At 46.5% G+C, this 18,296-nt stretch overlaps 1 protein-coding gene across 5 annotated transcripts in view; it reads left to right on the plus strand.

The window, feature by feature from the left end:
- Window positions 1–580: 580 nt before the first annotated feature.
- The window catches only part of UBR4 (ubiquitin protein ligase E3 component n-recognin 4), a 137,815-nt gene continuing 120,099 nt past the window's right edge, over window positions 581–18,296 (plus strand). For all 5 annotated transcript variants that reach the window (XM_027522083.1, XM_027522100.1, XM_027522092.1 and 2 more), the window contains exons 1-9: window positions 581–802; window positions 10,420–10,517; window positions 11,700–11,803; window positions 12,826–12,955; window positions 13,068–13,207; window positions 13,973–14,075; window positions 14,188–14,329; window positions 14,481–14,605; window positions 17,868–17,992. In XM_027522083.1, coding sequence (XP_027377884.1) covers window positions 627–802; window positions 10,420–10,517; window positions 11,700–11,803; window positions 12,826–12,955; window positions 13,068–13,207; window positions 13,973–14,075; window positions 14,188–14,329; window positions 14,481–14,605; window positions 17,868–17,992 — 1,143 coding nt within the window. In that variant the 5' untranslated portion in view covers window positions 581–626. The remainder of the gene's footprint in view (window positions 803–10,419; window positions 10,518–11,699; window positions 11,804–12,825; window positions 12,956–13,067; window positions 13,208–13,972; window positions 14,076–14,187; window positions 14,330–14,480; window positions 14,606–17,867; window positions 17,993–18,296) is intronic.

Consider the following 18,296-nt stretch of genomic DNA (forward strand, 5'->3'; position numbering starts at 1 on the left):
CCTGGTGATTGCAACGATAGCAGGAGGCGATGCGAGGAGAAAGAGCTAGGCGAGCTGTGTCGCGCTGTGCTGCAACTACTGGGGGCCATCCGGGAGGTGAAGCCGGTGAGCTTGATTAGGCTACGACCTCCTCTTCTTCTTGGCTGTCTTGAGCCGGGGGCGTCATACTCGCCGAATGCAGGTCTACTTCGAAGCCTCGGTCTAGCCAACTGATAACCATGCTCCAAACTCACCTCTCTGGGGTGCCCACCGAAACCACGCAGTCCCGTACTTCAGGCAGGACTTCCAGCGCGCAGGTCCAGAGCTTAACACTGCCACCGCTTTCCGGAGCGCTGCGTCCTGCGCATGCGCAGCCCCTCGACACCACCACCCCCCCCCCGACCCCGCGCCCTTCCCTACGACCTACCCCGCCCCCTCTCCGCCCTATGCCCCGCCCCGCGGCCTCCCGGCCGCGCCACGCTTCCCTTGCGAGAACGGAGGGAAGCCGGCCTCCCGCGTTGCGTATTTTGGCCGGCGACCGCGTCGCGCTCTCTGACGCGCTTGTCGCGTCATTTCCGCCCCCTCACGGGAGGCGGCGCTGGGCCGGTGGCAAGCCCCCGGAGGGAGCCGCAGGAGTACGACGGAAGATGGCGACGAGCGGCGGCGAAGAGGCGGCGGCTGTGGCGCCGGCGGCTGGCGCCCCAGCCCCGGCGGGAGACACGACCCCGGGCTGGGAGGTGGCGGTGCGGCCCTTGCTGTCCGCGTCCTATTCCGCCTTCGAGATGAAGGAGTTGCCGCAGCTGGTGGCCTCAGTCATCGAGAGGTACCGGGCGGCGGCGCCGGCGGGGCGGGTGCCGGGAGGGGGATGGGAGGTCGTGCCGGAGGGTGCGTGCCCCCCGCTTCCCGACTGCCTCCTGCGGCTCCGGGACGCCCCGGCCGCGGCCCCGACATCCGGGCTCCCCGGCCCCGCGAGTCGAAGGCTTGTCTGGCCTTCCTTCCGCCAGCCCGGGCGAGTACTCCGTGCCTCAGTTTCCCCCCCGAGCAAAACTTCTGAGGACGACTTCTCGGGAGGGCGCGGCCGGCCGGGCTGGGAGTAATTTTGCGGGACGCGTCTCCCTGGGAGGGGTCTGCCTTCGGGGCTGCCCGCTCTGTTAAGGTCAAAGCTCCGATGAGTTTGCATTTCTCGTCCGCGCTCATCCCCCTGGCCTGGGCTGGAGCGGAGCCGCGGGGTTTAAATCTGGGACCTACCACACAATTTAGTAACGGTCTCCGTGCTGCAGTAATCACTCGGGGCACGTGCTGTTTGTGCTCTAGGTATTGATGACTCTTTTTTTTTTTTTTCCAGGTTGCATTTATGGTATATTATTACTGTAACGGTCTTTGATTAAAACCATGTTAGTGTTATTCTCAGAGGTCATTTCCTCCCTGACACCGCATACTCTCACTGCCTCTCAACTAAAGGATGTTCAGGCTCTTACCATCAGGACTGTTTATTGGTTAGCTGTTAACATGTTTGCCCTTTTGAGAGTCTTAGATTATGCGAGTTGTGTCATACAAGGCCAGGAATAACCAGAGTGCCTGGCTTTTCCTTTCTTAACCTTGCTCAGAGCGGTCTCTCGTTAGTTTAGTAGTAGACCTGCCTTTAAAGCCAGTCTCACTTTCATTTTTCTAGCCAAATGTGACTTCAGCAACTTTCCGCAGTTGCTTACTGGCTCATTTTAGCTTCCTGCCAACAAGAGTATTACCTACATGTTATCCAGAAGGTTAGAAATTGCTGTTTGTTTCTCAAGGGAGGCCCATGATTTGACAGGTGGTCTACTGCAGTGTTTATTGTTACCTTTGTGCTACTTTGGATGCGGTTTAAAAAATAAATTAGATTAAAATAATGGTTTGGTTTAGTAACTTCACAGTTACCTTTCAGATGGATTTTCCTGTCTAATTATTAAGCCAGGAAGGTTCAGAAGATGTAAACAGATATCAAAAATACTGCTCTCAAATTATGTAGCCTCTTTATATAACTGTTGTCAACATTTGGATTAATGGTATTTTCACAAATTATACTTGCCATGTTACTTAAAATGGACAGTGTTCCACTCTTTTTAGAGCACTTACTCTTATGTTTTTATGGACATAAGCTGTAAGTTATAAAGTCATTTGTTGACACACTCCCATACATCCAGTATTCGGGGCCTGTGTCTTTTAAACTGTAATAGTTAAGCAGCTCCCTTCCACCTGTAGAAGAAGCCAAAACGAAATACATCAAGGTAGGTTTGAATTTTGCCAAATAAGTGATAGGGGTCTCTCTTGCACTCTGTGTAGCTAAGATAATCAAGAGTTGCCTGTGTTTGCAGATGCTAGTGAGACCTCTCTTCATGGTTTAGAAGAGAAGTCCAAACTGATTGCTGTTGAGTAGCACATCTTTTTATTGGAAGGTGAGACCCTTGAAGTCTCTGTGCTGGTTTTTGTGGCTCAGTCAGCTTTGGAACACAGCAGTGTGTCCTCTTCAGGCTCTCTCAGAGCAATATGATCTTAAGGTTGCACTTATTGTCTGAGAGGTCCTTTTTCCACAGAAAGCAGCTACTGTCTCTCTTCCCCTCCCTTCCTCCATCTTTTCAGACTCTTGCACATGGGAGTGTCGATTGGTTTGCTGTCATGTGGTTCTGTAATTTCCAGAAGAAATATCTGGCTCACACGTTCTTTACGGTTAAACACAGCCTAAACGTATCAAGTGCTCAGTTTGGTGTAGAGCAGAGACCAGCACACTTCTTCTGTAAAGAGTCAGGGTAGATTTAATTTGTGGGCCGTAAGAGGGATGTATGCACTAGTCCACTGAGTCATTGTGTGACGAAGCTGCCATATGCATTATGTAAATAAATGGGCGTGGCTGTGTCCAAAGTTTTATTTATGGGCTCACCTGTGAATTTCATATGACATTTACATATCACAAAATATTCTTTTCATTCCCCCCCCTCCCCGCCCCCAGCCATAAAGACACATGTAAAACTATTCTTAAATATGGCCTGAACAGAGCGGGGTGACTGGCTAGATTTGACCTGTGGGTGATAGTTTGCCAACCCCTGGTTTAGAGCATAACGATTAATACCCTGCTATCAATATCCTGTTTCTCAAAGGTTTTATTTGCCTTTCCAAAAAAAAACAAAAAGGTCAGAATTGAGGAATTATTTCTTGAATGCCAAAGTACGGCTACTGAGTGTAGGACTAGGTCAGAGCCAGCCCTGCGCAGACACCGTGGGGCCCTTCCCTGGCTGCCTGGAGGTTTTGGAGCTTTTCTGCGCCGGTTGCTGCTTTGCTTTCACATCTGTGGTCCCTGCTCCCCCACAGTCCTGTGTTCCTTTCTATTGTTATGCCTCCCGAGTTTTTCTTCGTTGCCTCCAGGGACCTTCTATTTTCTGTTACAGCCTACTGCTCTCTGCTTCTCTCTCCACACCCCGCCCCCACCCCCTTTTGGTGTCCTAGCTCCATCGTGTCAGCTCTTACTTCCTATCTGGTGGCTTGCTCATTCACTGAATTCCTCCCTTTTTAACTTTTGGGGATGATGAAACATGCTCTGAGATTCCTCAGTACTCCGCCATTCTACTCTCTGTCTCTTTTTCATACCTTTATTGTTGGAATTGGAGAAGGCGATGGCACCCACTCCAGTACTCTTGCCTGGAAAATCCCATGGACGGAGGAGCCTGGTAGGCTGCAGACCATGGGGTCGAGAAGAGTCGGACACGACTAAGCGACTTCACTTTCACCTTTCCCTTTCATGCATTGGAGAAGGAAATGGCAGCCCACTCTAGTGTTCTTGCCTGAAGAATCCCAGGGACAGGGGAGCCTGGTGGGCCGCCGTCTATGGGGTCGCACAGAGTTGGACACGACTGAAGAGACTTAGCATAGTTGGAATTGACCTTTGGTTTGAAGAGAAGGCAGATGAAATATTCTGAGGTCCAGACCCTGTTTCGTTTTTGTTGTTTGGCTACACCACACGAGAGAACCTGGGTCCTTGGCGGTGAAATCACAGAGTCCTAACCACTGGACCTCCAGGGAATTCCCTGAACCCTGTTTGTTAAGTTTGACTTTGTAACCAAACTGAAACAAAGGAGGGATTAGCATGGATAAATTGGGAGGCATCAGTTCATGGCAAATAGATGGGGAAACGATGGAAACAGTGACAGACTTTATTCTCCTAGGTTCCAAAATCACTGCAGATGCTGACTGCAGCCATGAAATTAAAGGAGCTTGCTCCTTGGAAGTAAAGCTATGACAAACCTAGATAGTCGGTTATAAAGCTGAGACATTACTTTGCCAACAAAGGTCTGTCTGGTCAAAGCTATGGTTTTTCCAGTAGTCATGTATGGATGTGAGAGTTCGACTGTGAAGAAAACTGAGCACCAAAGAATTGATTCTTTTGAACCGTGGTGTTTGAGAAGACTCTTGAGAGTCCCTTGGACTGCAAGGAGATCAAACCAGTCAATCCTAAAGGAAGTCAGTCCTGAATATTCATTGCAAGGTCTGATGCTGAAGCTGAAGCTCTGATACTTTGGCCACCTGATGCAAAGAGCTGATTCATTAGAAAAGACCCTGAAGCTGGAAAAGACTGAAGGCAGGAGGAGCAGGGGACAACAGAGGATGAGATGGTTGGATGGCATCACCAATTCAATGGACCTGAGTTTGAGCAAACTCGTGGTGATGATGATGGACAGGGTGATGGTGATGGACAGGGAAGGCTGGCCTGCTACAGTCCGTGGGGTCACAAAGAGTCGGACAAGACTGAGCGACTGAACAACAACTCTCAAAAGTAGTTTTTTAAAAGAAAAAGATAATCTGAGTTTACTTAAAGCGGACTTCATTTCTGCTGCTTGTTGATAGCATGTCTTTTAGTAGTAAAGATTAAAAATCTTTTAAATACCTTTACTTTTCTAGACCAGAAATGAAACTAAAACTAGCTTAATGGAGCACATGCTGTATGTAGGCTTAATTAGTGTAATTAAAAATGTAACTGTTCAGTTCAGTCGCTCAGTCGTGTCCGACTCTTTGCGACTCCATGACTCGCAGCACACCAGGCCTCCCTGTCCATCACCAACTCCCGGACTTCACTCAGACTCAAGTCCATTGAGTCAGTGATGCCATCCAGCCATCTCATCCTCTGTCGTCCCCTTCTCCTGCCCCCAATCCCTCCCAGCATCAGAGTCTTTTCCAATGAGTCAACTCTTCACATGAGGTGGCCAAAGTACTGGAGTTTCAGCTTTAGCATCATTCCCTCCAAAGAAATCCCAGGGCTGATCTCCTTCAGAATGGACTGGTTGGATCTCCTTGCAGTCCAAGGGACTCTCAAGAGTCTTCTCCAACACCACAGTTCAAAAGCATCAGTTCTTCGGCGCTCAGCCTTCTTCACAGTCCAACTCTCACATCCATACATGACCACAGGAAAAACCATAGCCTTGACTAGATGAACCTTTGTTGGCAAAGTAATGTCTCTGCTTTTCAATATGCTATCTAGGTTGGTCATGACTTTCCTTCCAAGGAGTAAGCGTCTTTTAATTTCATGGCTGCAGTCACCATCTGCAGTGATTTTGGAGCCCCCAAAAATAAAGTCTGACACTGTTTCCACTGTTTCCCCATCTATTTCCCATAAAGTGATGGGACCGGATGACAAGATCTTAGTTTTCTGAATGTTGAGCTTTAAGCCAACTTTTTCACTCTCCACTTTCACTTTCATCAAGAGGCTTTTTAGTTCCTCTTCACTTTCTGCCATAAGGGTGGTGTCATCTGCATATCTGAGGTTATTGATATTTCTCCCGGAAATCTTGATTCCAGCTTATGTTTTTTGCAGTCCAGCGTTTCTCATGATGTACTCTGCATATAAGTTAAATAAGCAGGGTGACAATATACAGCCTTGATGTACTCCTTTTCCTATTTGGAACCAGTCTGTTGTTCCATGTCCAGTTCTAACTGTTGCTTCCTGACCTTCATACAGATTTCTCAAGAGGCAGGTCAGGTGGTCTGGTATTCCCATCTCTTTTAGAATTTTCCACAGTTTATTGTGATCCACACAGTCAAAGGCTTTGGCATAGTCAATAAAGCAGAAATAGATGTTTTTCTGGAACTCTTGCTTTTTCCATGATCCAGCGGATGTTGGCAATTTGATCCCTAGTTCCTCTGCCTCTTCCAAAACCATCTTGAACATCAGGAAGTTCACGGTTCACGTATTGCTGAAGCCTGGCTTGGAGAATTTTGAGCATTACTTTACTAGCATGTGAGATGAGTGCAATTGTGCAGTAGTTTGAGCATTCTTTGGCATTGCCTTTCTTTGGGATTGGAATGAAAACTGATCTTTTCCAGTCCTGTATCCACTGCTGAGTCTTCCAAATTTGCTGGCATATTGAGTACAGCACTTTCACAGCATCATCTTTTAGGATTTGAAATAGCTCAACTGCAATTCCATCACGTCCACTAGCTTTGTTCACAGTAATGCTTTCTAAGGCCCACTTGACTTCACATTCCAGAATGTCTGGCTCTAGGTGAGTGATCACACCATTGTGATTACCTGGGTCATGAAGATCTTTTTTGTACAGTTCTTCTGTGTATTCTTGCCACCTCTTCTTAATATCTTTTGCTTCTGTTCGGTCCATACCATTTCTGACCTTTATTGAGCCTATCCTTGCATGAAGTGTTCCCTTGGTATCTCTAATTTTCCTGAAGAGATCTCTAGTCTTTCCCATTCTGTTGTTTTCCTCTATTTCTTTGCATTGATTGCTGAGGAAGGCTTTCTTATCTCTTCTTGATATTCTCTGGAACTCTGCATTCAGATGCTTATATCTTTCCTTTTCTCCTTTGCTTTTCACTTCTTTTCACAGCTATTTGTAAGGCCTCCCCAGACAGCCATTTTGCTTTTTTGTAACTGTATGTGCTATCAAATACAGAATTCCTTTCTTAACTCTGTGCAGGATATGCTGGTGAGCATGGTTGTCATTGAATAATTTTATGAATCTTTGTATATTTAAAAAGAAAAGTCCCTTTCTCTTGGGCTTCCCTTGTGGCTCAGCTGGTAAAGAATATGCCTTCAATGCGGGAGACCTGGGTTTGATCCCAGGGTTGGGAAATCCCCCGGAGAAGGGAAAGGCTACCCACTTCGATATTCTGGCCTGGAGCATTCCATGGACTGTACAGTCCATGGCGATGCAGAGAGTCAGACATGAATTAGTGACTTTCACTCACTGCCCTGAGCCAGTCCTTCCTAGGCTGTCCTGCCTTTCTTAATGATAAGCCTCCTCGAGTCTCTGCCTCCCAGCTATTTGATGAAACTTAGACCAAGGAGACCTACTTGGGAAGGCAGAAGCTGTTAGTAACATCCCCATTAGATAATGCACAGTCATTTTCTAAAAATCTTGAGAGGGAGAAAGGGGTACCTTGGTGCCATCATCAGCTGAGTTTGTGATTGACCTACAGAAGAGAAGCCAGCTCCCGAGTGAGAAGCCTGTAGTTAGTTGTGAGATTAGGTCATGTTTCCACGTCTCAGTATCCTGTTCGCTACAGGTTTGCTGAGAGTGTGAGAGAGGCATGTGAAAGTTTTCACTTGTGTGACACACAGTAGATGTTCATTAAACCTATATTTAAAAAAATGTTTCCTGTATCTCATTAATTTGTTGTGCTTGTTTATAAGTGTGTCTTGAAACAAACCCAGTGGACTCTATGCTTGGGAGTTGGTGATTCTGGTGAGGGGAAAGGGCTCCGAGTGTCCCCCGTTGACGGCAGAGACACAGCTAGCGGTGGCTCAGTGGTGAGGAGCCCGCCTGCCGGTGCGGGGGCGTGGGGAAGGTCCCCGGGAAGGAGATGGCAGCCGTTCCAGTAGTCTTGCCTGGGAAAATCCCAGAGGAGCCTGACAGGCTACAGTCCTTGGGGTCACAGAGTCAGACACAGCTTAGTGACGAGACAGCAAGAGGGAGAGCGGCAGTGAGCCTGCAGTCTGTATTTTGCCCATCACGCTTTTTCACTCTTCCTGGACCCTGGCTAGTTCTTTTTCACTTACATGTCAAGTTGGGTTTTTCCGACCCGGCTGCTTAAGTGCTGTTTTCCTTTGTACTCTGCATTGCATTTATTTTTTAATTGGTATGTAATTTTACTTTAAAATGGAATATAATTGCTTCAGATTCCTTGTCCTTTCAGCAGTTTTCAGGCTCTGTGGTACTTTGTTGCAGAGTTTGTTAGGCGAGGTACATGTTTAAGGAAAGTAGCATGACTGCCTGGAGGAGAAATATTTTCACCTTCATGTCCCTTGATTTTCTTTTGTGTCATAGTTGCCTTCAATTTCTGCATTCTTCGCCTTTCTTCTTAATGTCTTGCTCTCTGTTCCATTTTTACATTTCTTTGCCTCCTCTGGTGACCTGGTGTCTGTCAGGCTCTCAGGGAATGAGGGTGGGGTCAAAAAGGGAGACGACACTTCTTTGCTAGGTTCCTCACACACACACATTTCTTCAGGATCAGAAGATAGGACGTTGTCCTTTGGGCCACATGGCCACCTACCTACTCTCCCCTTTAAGTCTTTTAAAAACGAGTTTTCCCAGGTTTAGCCTTCCTTGCCCTAAGCACATTGTGAGTGGAGCTCAAGAGCCCTCTGCTCATTTTTTCTCCTTTTGTCCACCTCCATCTTTCCCTAGAGGGTATTATTGTTTCTTGATTGGAATAAGGCAGTTGTATAACTAGGGCAGGAAGAAGTGAAGTGAAGTCGCTCAGCCATGTCCAACTCTTTTCGACCCTGTGGACTGTAGCCTGCCAGGCTCCTCTGTCCATGGGATTCTCCAGGCAAGAATACTGGAGTGGGTTACCATTTCCTTCTCCAGGGGATCTTCCCGACCCAGGGATCGAACCCGGGTCTCCCGCATTGCAGGCAGACGCTTTAACCTCTGAGCCACCAGGGAAAGCCCTGGTGGCAAGAAGAAGGGTTTGTTTAATCATAATGTGGCAGCCTTGAACCACGCAATTAATGTGTTGACTCCTGTGTTTTGGATGTGTTTTATCATCAGAATGAGAAGGGAAGCGGCAGAGTGAGTTCCTTCTTTGGCTCAGCAGTGATTCTCTTGGTCGTGGTAAACCTGTCCAGTTGAAAAACATGGGGGGCGGGGGGTGGCAGTAAGCAGCTCTGAAGTTCTGAAGTAAAGCAGAGAAGGGAAGTACTTCATAAAATCCATCAAATTACAGGGTGGGGGAACCTTAGAACTATGAATGCAGGGTGTCAGGATGGGAGTGAAGGAACAGCTCTTCCTAGGAGGTAGAAGCAGGGGTGGGGAGCTCTCTTCTGGGTGTGGTGGGACTCCCCCTGCTCCCACCAGTGTGATGGCCCCGTGAACTTTGAGGGTTGCTTGATGTTTTAAGGATTTTGTTTCCTTTCTTTTGTCCATCCGACAAGTAGGGAGAAATGATCCTTGCTGGGCAGGAAGATTCTTGCACATCATAGGTACGCCATAAATGTTTTTCTTAGTGAGGGAGTTATTCCAAGATAAGGAACCGATCTTTGATAATACCTATTTTTCCTTGATGAATTCCCAAATAGGGAAGTGCTGTTTGAGGTGATTCATCACTCACGTTAGCACCTTCAAGACATGGAACTTGCTTTTTGGCCCCCATGTCGATTTGGCAAGTGAACTGAGTCTAGACTCTGTTTACGTTTCCCTTCCTAGGCTGATAGTTCTTGTTGGAGAATTAACTGTGGAAGCTTTTAAAGCACATTGCTCTCTTTTTTCCATTTAAGAACATACATTTTAGTGTTTTTCTTTGCCGCCTTGTTTCATGGGTTGTGATTAGCATCTAATGCAGTAAAGAGAATGACATTAACGTATCCAGCTTTTAGACATAGCTGGGCTCCAGATTTTCACTGAAGAGGCCATTTCTTCTGGTAAAGATAAGGGAGTGGTTAAAAATCACTTTGTCGTGATCTAACTATATATCCTGTGGATGTGGCGAGTGGGGTGGAGGACTCTGGTACCTGAAGAATTTTGGATTTTAGCACCCATCAGATGATTTCTTCCCTTGAAATGTTTATTCTTTTTAAGTTGCTGTGTTGTGGACTGGCCTTGTTTGGTCTTCAAAAGGCGTTATTCCCACTAACAGTGTTTTGAGTACCCTGCCCTACCCTCTTTTGACCAGCTTGTGGCATTGTTAGCTTTTGGTCTTTGTTAAGTATCAATACAGGACACAATGGTATCCTATTGGATTTTTACTTGTATTTCTTTAATTCTAAGTGAGTGTAATGTGTTTCCTGTTTGTTAGCCTTTGCCACTTACTAAGTCTGGTACCTCTAAGCTCCACTTTCTCAGTTTGAATATAGGGATGGTAACAGGGCCTACCAAGTAGCATTGCTACGAGGAGTAAGTAAGGCCTGTAGAGGGGTGGAGCACCTGGCCTGTAGTAAGCACTCAGTAAATGTTGGTTTCGTTGCAGCGAATCCGAAATCCTGCAGCACGAGAAGCAGTACGAGCCCTTCTACTCCTCCTTTGTCGCGCTTTCCACACACTATATCACGACAGTTTGTAGCCTCAGTAAGTATTGCGCTCTTGCCATTTCCTTTTAAGGGCTGGTGAACGGGGAGTTGTGTGTCCTCTTGCCTGAACAAGCTGTTAATGACGCCTGTATTTCCGTTCTAACCTGTTCATCCAAGAGTGGAGACAACTGTCAGTTTGATAAGGCTTTGGAAGGTCCTTTACCGAGGCCAGCCAAAAGGGATTTAAAAACTGTTTGGTTTGGACTTCTATTTCATAACCATTAAGTTAACTTCCCTTGCCTTCTTATCGATTTTACGCATGTAATTACTAATGTGCTAATTTCGGGGGGATGGATGGGATTGGAAGGTTAGGTGGGGATGCTGAGCTGGGGTTAGCAGCCACTGACCAAGGCTGTCTTCCTTATTTGGTTTTGGTGAGGGATTAAATTCTCCTTTTGTGTTCTCTGGTATATGAAGGGATTTCAACTTCAGTTCCCCATCTTTTAAGCTTTTCTCCCCCTAAAGTAACCAGTCTCTTACTTTCCAATATTTCTGATACTTAGCATTTTCATTTTCTCCCCCAAGCCTGATTCATGTAGTTCTGAAGAATTCGAATTATTTGTTTACTTAAATAATCTGCTAAGCAAGCAAAGTGAAAGGAAGTTGGAGGGTTGCTGAGTAGTCTTTCGGTGTCCAGTGCTGTTTATTCTAGGCATTGGCCACCAGTGTAAGAGTCACTTCAGCTTGGAGCACCTTTGAATGGGAAGCCCACTGCAGAAACAGAAAGGAGAGGTAGTATATTCTAGTGGGTAACAGCATGAACTTTAGAGCCAGACATCTGGATTTGATTCTAGCTGCATGACTTAGGCAAATCATTTAACCTTTCTATGGTTTACTTTTCCTATTTCTTTTTTTTAAAGAGAAGAGGATAACAATATCTATCTCATAGCATCAGTTTGAGGATTAAATGGATTAACATATTTGAAGTGCTTGTTACTTCCTGTGATGTATTTCCTATTATAATTGTCTTAATTTCTAGTAAATACAGGATAAATTGATCTAGAAACGATTCATGATCATCAGTGCCAAGTTGCCTTTGTTTGCCTGATGGATTGTTGATTCTGAGAAAGATACTGGGAATGTTGGACATACGGAGCTCAAAACTTACTTGGTTCATTGACTGTGAGGCTGAAGTGCACTATAGCAGTCTGAGGTTAAGTAAAGCTTATTCCTTTCTCAGTTCCCCGGAATCAACTTCAGTCTGTGGCAGCAGCCTGTAAAGTCCTGATTGAATTTTCTCTCCTGCGTTTGGAGAATCCAGATGAGGCGTGCGCTGTGTCCCAGGTAAGAGTGGTGGGCCTGTTTCTGGCCCTTATTTTGAGGTAGGCTCGTGACTGACCCGTGGAATGATGGAGAAGGGATGGCATAGAGCAGGGATTGGTGACTTTCTCTGTAACAGGCTACACAGGAGATAATTTGCTGACCATCCAGGCTCTGTTAAACTCTGACTTTGCACTGTGAAAGCAGCCACAGACAGTATGTGAATGGATGCGCACAGCTGTGGTCCAGTCAGATTTATTCACAAAAACAGTGGGCTGAATTGGGGCTATGGTTTATCAGCCTCTGGTATAGAGAGCTGCAGAGGTCTTTTCTAGGATTACAAAGATACATGACCATGGGGGCCAGGCAAGTAACATAAAATGAGTCAAGTATGCTGGTTGAGAAGGGTGTGTGACCCAGCTATAAAGGGATCAATCACTGGCTCCAGCTGATCTTGTGAATTATTGAAAGAGGTAGGAAATCTGGATTTGTATGATAAAGGGTCCGTGTTTTAAAAAGTTAGCCATGACTTCAAATGTAAACAACGACATCGCTGTGAGACCTGTGAGACGCCTGCAAGCAGGTGTGCCCTGAGGACCATCAGCTTGTGATCTCTGCTTCCTGAGTTTGCCGTTCTTGCTTTGAACCTAAATTTGGTTTTGTGCCTGCTACTGCTGCTGCTAAGTCGCTTCAGTAGTGTCCGACTCTGTGCGACCCCATAGACGGCAGCCCATCAGGCTGCCCTGTCCCTGGGATTCTCCAGGCAAGAACACTGGAGTGGGTTGCCATTTCCTTCTCCAATAAAAGTGAAAAGTGAAAGTGAAGTCGCTCAGTCGTGCCCGACTCCTAGCGACCCCATGGACTGCAGCCCACCAGGCTCCTCCGTCCATGGGATTTTCCAGGCAGGAGTACTGGAGTGGGGTGCCATTGCCTTCTCCGTTGTGCCAGCTAGAAGTCCCTAAAGAATAGAACCCCTAAAAGGCATATTTGATGTAATCCAGAGGAGGCCTCTCTAAAAGGCATATTGGAATTTGTTTTCTTTGCAGAAACACTTGATTCTCCTCATCAAGGGCCTGTGCACTGGCTGCAGCCGACTAGACAGGACTGAAATCATCACGTTCACAGCGATGATGAAGTCGGCCAAGCTGCCCCAGACAGTGAAGACGCTCTCAGATGGTGAGCGCGCCTTCACCAGACTTGGTTTCTTGGCCACTCCCCTTGCCAGCTGTTTCCTCTTTTGTCTGCTAGTGACATTGCCCTCACCGCTCTCTTGTTTCATATTTTATAGTGGAAGATCAGAAAGAACTGGCCTCACCAGTAAGCCCAGAGCTGAAGCAGAAGGAGGTCCAGATGAATTTTTTGAACCAGCTAACGTCAGTTTTCAACCCTAGAACTGTAGCATCATCACCTGTAGGTCCACAGACTCAGGTGAGTTACTTCAGTCAAAGGACCTTGTCCTGTAGGATTTGTTAAGATGATAATACTAGAAAAAACAGCTAACAAATGCATTTTATATTTGTGATATAAAATGATGTACCTGCCAAGGGTAGAAAAAAAGTTGAAGAATACTAACTGAAAATGAGTAGCATTCACCCCAATTCCTTCTGTTCACAGTTATTACTATTTGTTTTAATAATACATTTATTTATATTTATATTTTTGACCATGCCTAATAGCATGTGGAATCTTAGTTCCCTGACCAGGGATCGAACCCATGCCCCTTGCATTGGAAGCATGGAATCTTAATCACTGGACCACCAGGGAAGTCTCTAGTGGTTACTATTTTGATGACCATTCTTCTGACAGTTTCTCAGTGCAAGTAGACACAGAGCCTGTACTCCTACTGTAAAAGGCATGGCTCTGTGCTGGTTACAGAATATATTTAAAGCTGTGTATCCCACCACCTCCCACCCCCGCTGGGAGTCTGACGAGTATCCTCGGAGCAGCTCTAGTTTGTACAGTTGGTTCTGCTCTGCACTTGAGGACGACAATCAGCAGATGACAGTATCTTTTTGTTTTTTAATTTATTTTTTGGTCACATCACCCATGGCATGTGGGATCTTAGTTCCCTGAATAGGGATTGAACTTGGGGCCCTTGCCTTGGGAACATGGAGTCTAAACCACTGGACCACCAGGTTGGTTCCAAGGTGCTAGTATCTTCAGAGGCTTTTCACAGCCTTTGTTGCTCTTCAGGCGGAAGGAGAAAGTGAAGAGCAGTCATCCACAGATCAAGCTTCTGCTATCAAAACCAAGAATGTGTTCATAGCTCAGAATGTGGCTAGTCTTCAGGAACTTGGTAAGACTCTGTTGTCAAAAAGCTAGTTTCTCTGCTTTCAAAAATTCCTTAAGTGGGAAAGAATCAAGCAGCAGAAGCCTGTTTGTACGGCTGAGCCTTTTCATTAATTCAGGTGGCTCAGAGAAGCTACTGCGTGTGTGTCTGAACCTGCCCTATTTCCTGCGCTACATCAATCGGTTTCAAGATGCAGTGCTGGCCAATTCTTTCTTTATCATGCCTGCCACAGTAGCAGATGCCACCGCTGTTCGTAATGGGTAAGGTGCTCCAGGGTGCGTATGCTCTATGTTTTAAAACTGTTCTCCAAAAGAGAGAACCCGGTTAGTTTTTATGGCCTGCCCGCTTTCTTTAACAGATTACAGAAGCAAGTGAATCAGAGACACTTGTGTTAATCTTGTTATGTTCCAGTTTTCACTCTCTGGTGATTGACGTGACCATGGCATTGGACACCCTTTCGCTACCTGTGCTGGAGCCTCTCAACCCTTCCCGTCTGCAGGATGTGACAGTGCTCAGCCTGAGCTGTCTGTATGCAGGTGAGACGTTGCATCTGATCATTTCCTCAGCCACACAGACTTCCTGGAGACTGTGAGACCCTTCTGCGTGCTCTCTCCCTCTTTGCTTAGTTCCTTCCCCAGGGGCCATCTAGCGTCTCGTCTAGATGGAGCGAGATCTAAGTAGGAGTTCTGTAAATTCCCTTATTGCTCAACTGCTGCTGTTGTGTTATGTGGATATTTGATTTCATAGTGGGTGCACATGTGAGTAAGTGTCTGCTGTGTGAGAAGCAAAATGCTAAGTGCTTTGGGGATATTGCAATGAGCAATATGTAATCCTTGCTCTCAAGGAGCCTATACCTGAGCAGTGAAGGACAGATTGGACCACAGAGTGTATGTAATGTGAAACAGGAGATGCTAAAGGCAGTAGAGATTCTAGGATATTACGGGCATACAGAGAAGGGAGCGATGGCGCTTTGCTGTGGGAGCAGATTTGAGGAAGCCTTCTGGAACAGGTGGTATCTGTTTATATTGATAAATACAATGAGTGTTTTTCTCCATGCTCCCACAAAATCTCCTCCCTTCCTGTTGATTATGCTGCCTTAGAAGTGGGGCCTGACAGCTGGTGTTTATGCTTTTTTAAGTTATTGTTTCGGTGACTTTTTAACCCAAATCACTGATCCTGGTTTTAAATACCATAGTCCTGGTATGTCTTGGGAGGCCTAACAATTTCCGATGTTTACTGGGTTCTGTGAGTGAGGGTTTGAACAGTCTTAGAAACCTGACCTTGGGAGCATGAAGAAATTGCTGAGGTTATCTCCCTACATTCTTTGAATGGCTTTATTATAAACATCTCTGTGTAAATAGGCATGTAAAGATAAAGGCACTTTTCACTGGGGAAGGCAGTAGTCACAAAGGGGTTCTGTCGACGTATCTTGCAGGGCAGGTAGGATTTCAGCTTGGCTATCCCTCGGCCAGAGGCAAAAGCAGGACCAAAAGTATCCTGGTATTTGGGGAAACATTTTGAGAGAGAGAGAGAGTGTGTGTGTGTGTGTGTGTGTGTGTGACTAGTTGGTGTTGTACAGCCAGAAAGAAGGTACAGCCTCCTCAAAGAGGGCTTCAAAATGCAGTCTCAGTCATTTGGACCATATCCTACAGACAGTGGAGGCTGTTGGAGATTTGAAGAGTGGCATGGTCTGAGCTGTGCTCTGGAAAGCACACTGGAGCAGTAGTGCACAGTGTCTGCTGTGGGGAGACGGGGGGGGCTGGGAGATCTGCTGGGAGGAAGTTTCGGTCGTTTGGGCCTGAGCGAGAGCAGGGCTGTGGGGGAAGCACCAAGGCTGCTGGGAGCAGGTGTGCTCTCCAAGCCCATTCCCAGTGTTCACTCTCGGTTCTCAGGCTTTGATTTTTGCATTTTTAAGTTTGGGGTTCATGAAGTTCAATTTTCAAGGAGTTTCTGAATATCCTATGCATCTCATTATGCTTCGTCGATAAGAATTAAGAGTCCTTAAAAATTCTTAGTTGTTAAGGGAACTCCCCGGTGGTCTAGTGGTTAAGACTCTGCTTTCACTGTCCGGGTGCTGGTTCAGTCGCTGGTTGGGGAACTATCCCACATGCCTTGTGGGCATGGCCAAAAAAAGTTCTTCATTGTTTTAAAGAGCCCCCAGATTTGGTTTGTTACTGAAATTTGATCACTTAGGATTTGAAGTAAAGAAAGGGATTTGGCCTAGATGTTTTTGAGAAATACTAAGTGTGATATTATTTTTTTAATCATTGTAAAGTTTTTAAAAAATATTTTAAAAGTAATTTCAGTTTTAAAAACTTACTTGTTTATTTACTTTTGACTGTGCTGGGTTTTGCTGCTCTGCAGGCTTTTTCTCTAGTTATGGGGAGCGTGCTTCTCCTGGTGTCTCATGGAGCACGGCTTCAATAGTTGTGGCTCCTGGGCTCAGTAGTTGCAGCTCCCAGGCTCTTAGAGAACAGGCTCGGTACCTGTGGTGCACAAGCTTAGTTGCTCTGCAGCATGTGGGATCTTCCGGACCAGGGATTGAGCCCGGGAACCTGCACTGGAAGGCACATTCTTAACCACTGAGCCACCAGGGACGTCCTAGATTTCATTTTTAAAGCAGCTGTAGGTTTGCAGAAAAATGCAGCGTTCCCAGACTCTGCATCTGGAACAGTACAGAGTTCTGTCCCCGTACGCTCTCACCCCTGTGGACAGTGTCCTTGTTAACATACTGCATTCATGGGTTGCCTTCGTTGTAATTGATGATCCAGTACTGACACATAATTAACTGAAGTCTGTGGTTCACTACATTAGGGCTCCTTTCTCACATACAGCTCTATGGTTTTTGGCGTTGATACAGAATCTTTTCACTGCCTTCCAGATCCCCGATGTTCCACCTGGAAGTCCCTCCCTCTACCTCGCCCGTAACCCCGGCCCCTAGAAACCACTGATCTTTTACTGTCTCCATAGTTCCCTTTTCCAGAAAGTCTATTGTTAGAATCATCACCTTTTCAGACTGGCTTCTTTTGCTTGTGGGTGGAGCAGGGGGTTTCAGGACCTCCCCGTGGGTACCAAAATCCATGAATGCTCAAGTCCCATGTGTGAAATGGTGTATACAGTTGGCCTTAGCATCTGCAGATGGCCCATGCACAGATTCTGCCAGCTGCGTCTCCGGATGCAGGACCTGTAGGTGTGGAGGGCCTGCTGTGTGCAGTTAAGCTTCCTCTTTGTCTTTTTGTGCCTTGATAGCAATTGCTTGAACTGTTGTTCAGTCGATAAGTCATGTCTGACTCTGCGACCCCATGGACTGCAGCATGCCAGGCCTCCCTGTCCTTCCCTGTCTCTTGGAGTTTGCTCAAACTCTTGTCCATTGAGTCAGTGATGCCATTCCTTGTATGGATACACCCCGGTTTATTGATTGATTTATTGATTTATTATTGAATATTAGAGGACATCTTGATTGTTTCCATCTGTTGGCAGTTGTGACTAAAGGTACCATAAATATTTGTGTACAGGTGTTTGGGTGGATGGAAGTTTTCAGCTCATTTGGGTAAATATATCTAGGAGTGTGCTTGTTGGATCATATGGTCACACATTTTTTTGTTGTTTAGTTGCACAGTCGTGTCCGACTCTTTGTGACCCCATGTCCTTCACTATCTCCTGGAATTTGCTCAAAACTCATGTCCATTGAGTCGATCCCTGTTGGGATTTCAGTCATCAGATCATGGAATTGCTTGTGGGTGGGTTATGTTTCTGTGTTTCAGTTTCTTGGAATGTGTGTCTCTTTTTTTTCCTCAGGTGTGAGTGTGGCAACTTGCATGGCCATCCTGCATGTGGGTAGTGCCCAGCAAGTGCGGACAGGCTCCACGAGCTCCAAAGAGGAGGACTACGAGAGTGACGCTGCCACAATCGTCCAGAAATGTGTAAGCTCTGCCTCTGGGGATGGGGAGCCCCGAGGATTCGGTTGAGGGAATATGGCGGCTTCCGCCTTGTTGCTCGTTAGAGGGAAGGCCATGGAGTGCTCTCCACACCCTCCCCCTTGAGTGGTTGGCCTGGGACGTAGGCGTCTGGCTCGCTTGGCGGTTTGGTTAGCTGCCGGAAGCACTGTGACTTTGTGGTAGTGGTGGACGTGGTGAAGGATGCGTCATGCAGTCAGCACACGCACCGGAGGCTTACCGTAGGCGTCAGTGTGCTCTCAGCGCAGGCACACGTTGGAGACGAGGGCTT

The sequence above is a fragment of the Bos indicus x Bos taurus genome, chromosome 2 (assembly GCF_003369695.1).
Source record: "Bos indicus x Bos taurus breed Angus x Brahman F1 hybrid chromosome 2, Bos_hybrid_MaternalHap_v2.0, whole genome shotgun sequence".
In the NCBI taxonomy this organism is placed as follows: domain Eukaryota; kingdom Metazoa; phylum Chordata; class Mammalia; order Artiodactyla; family Bovidae; genus Bos; species Bos indicus x Bos taurus.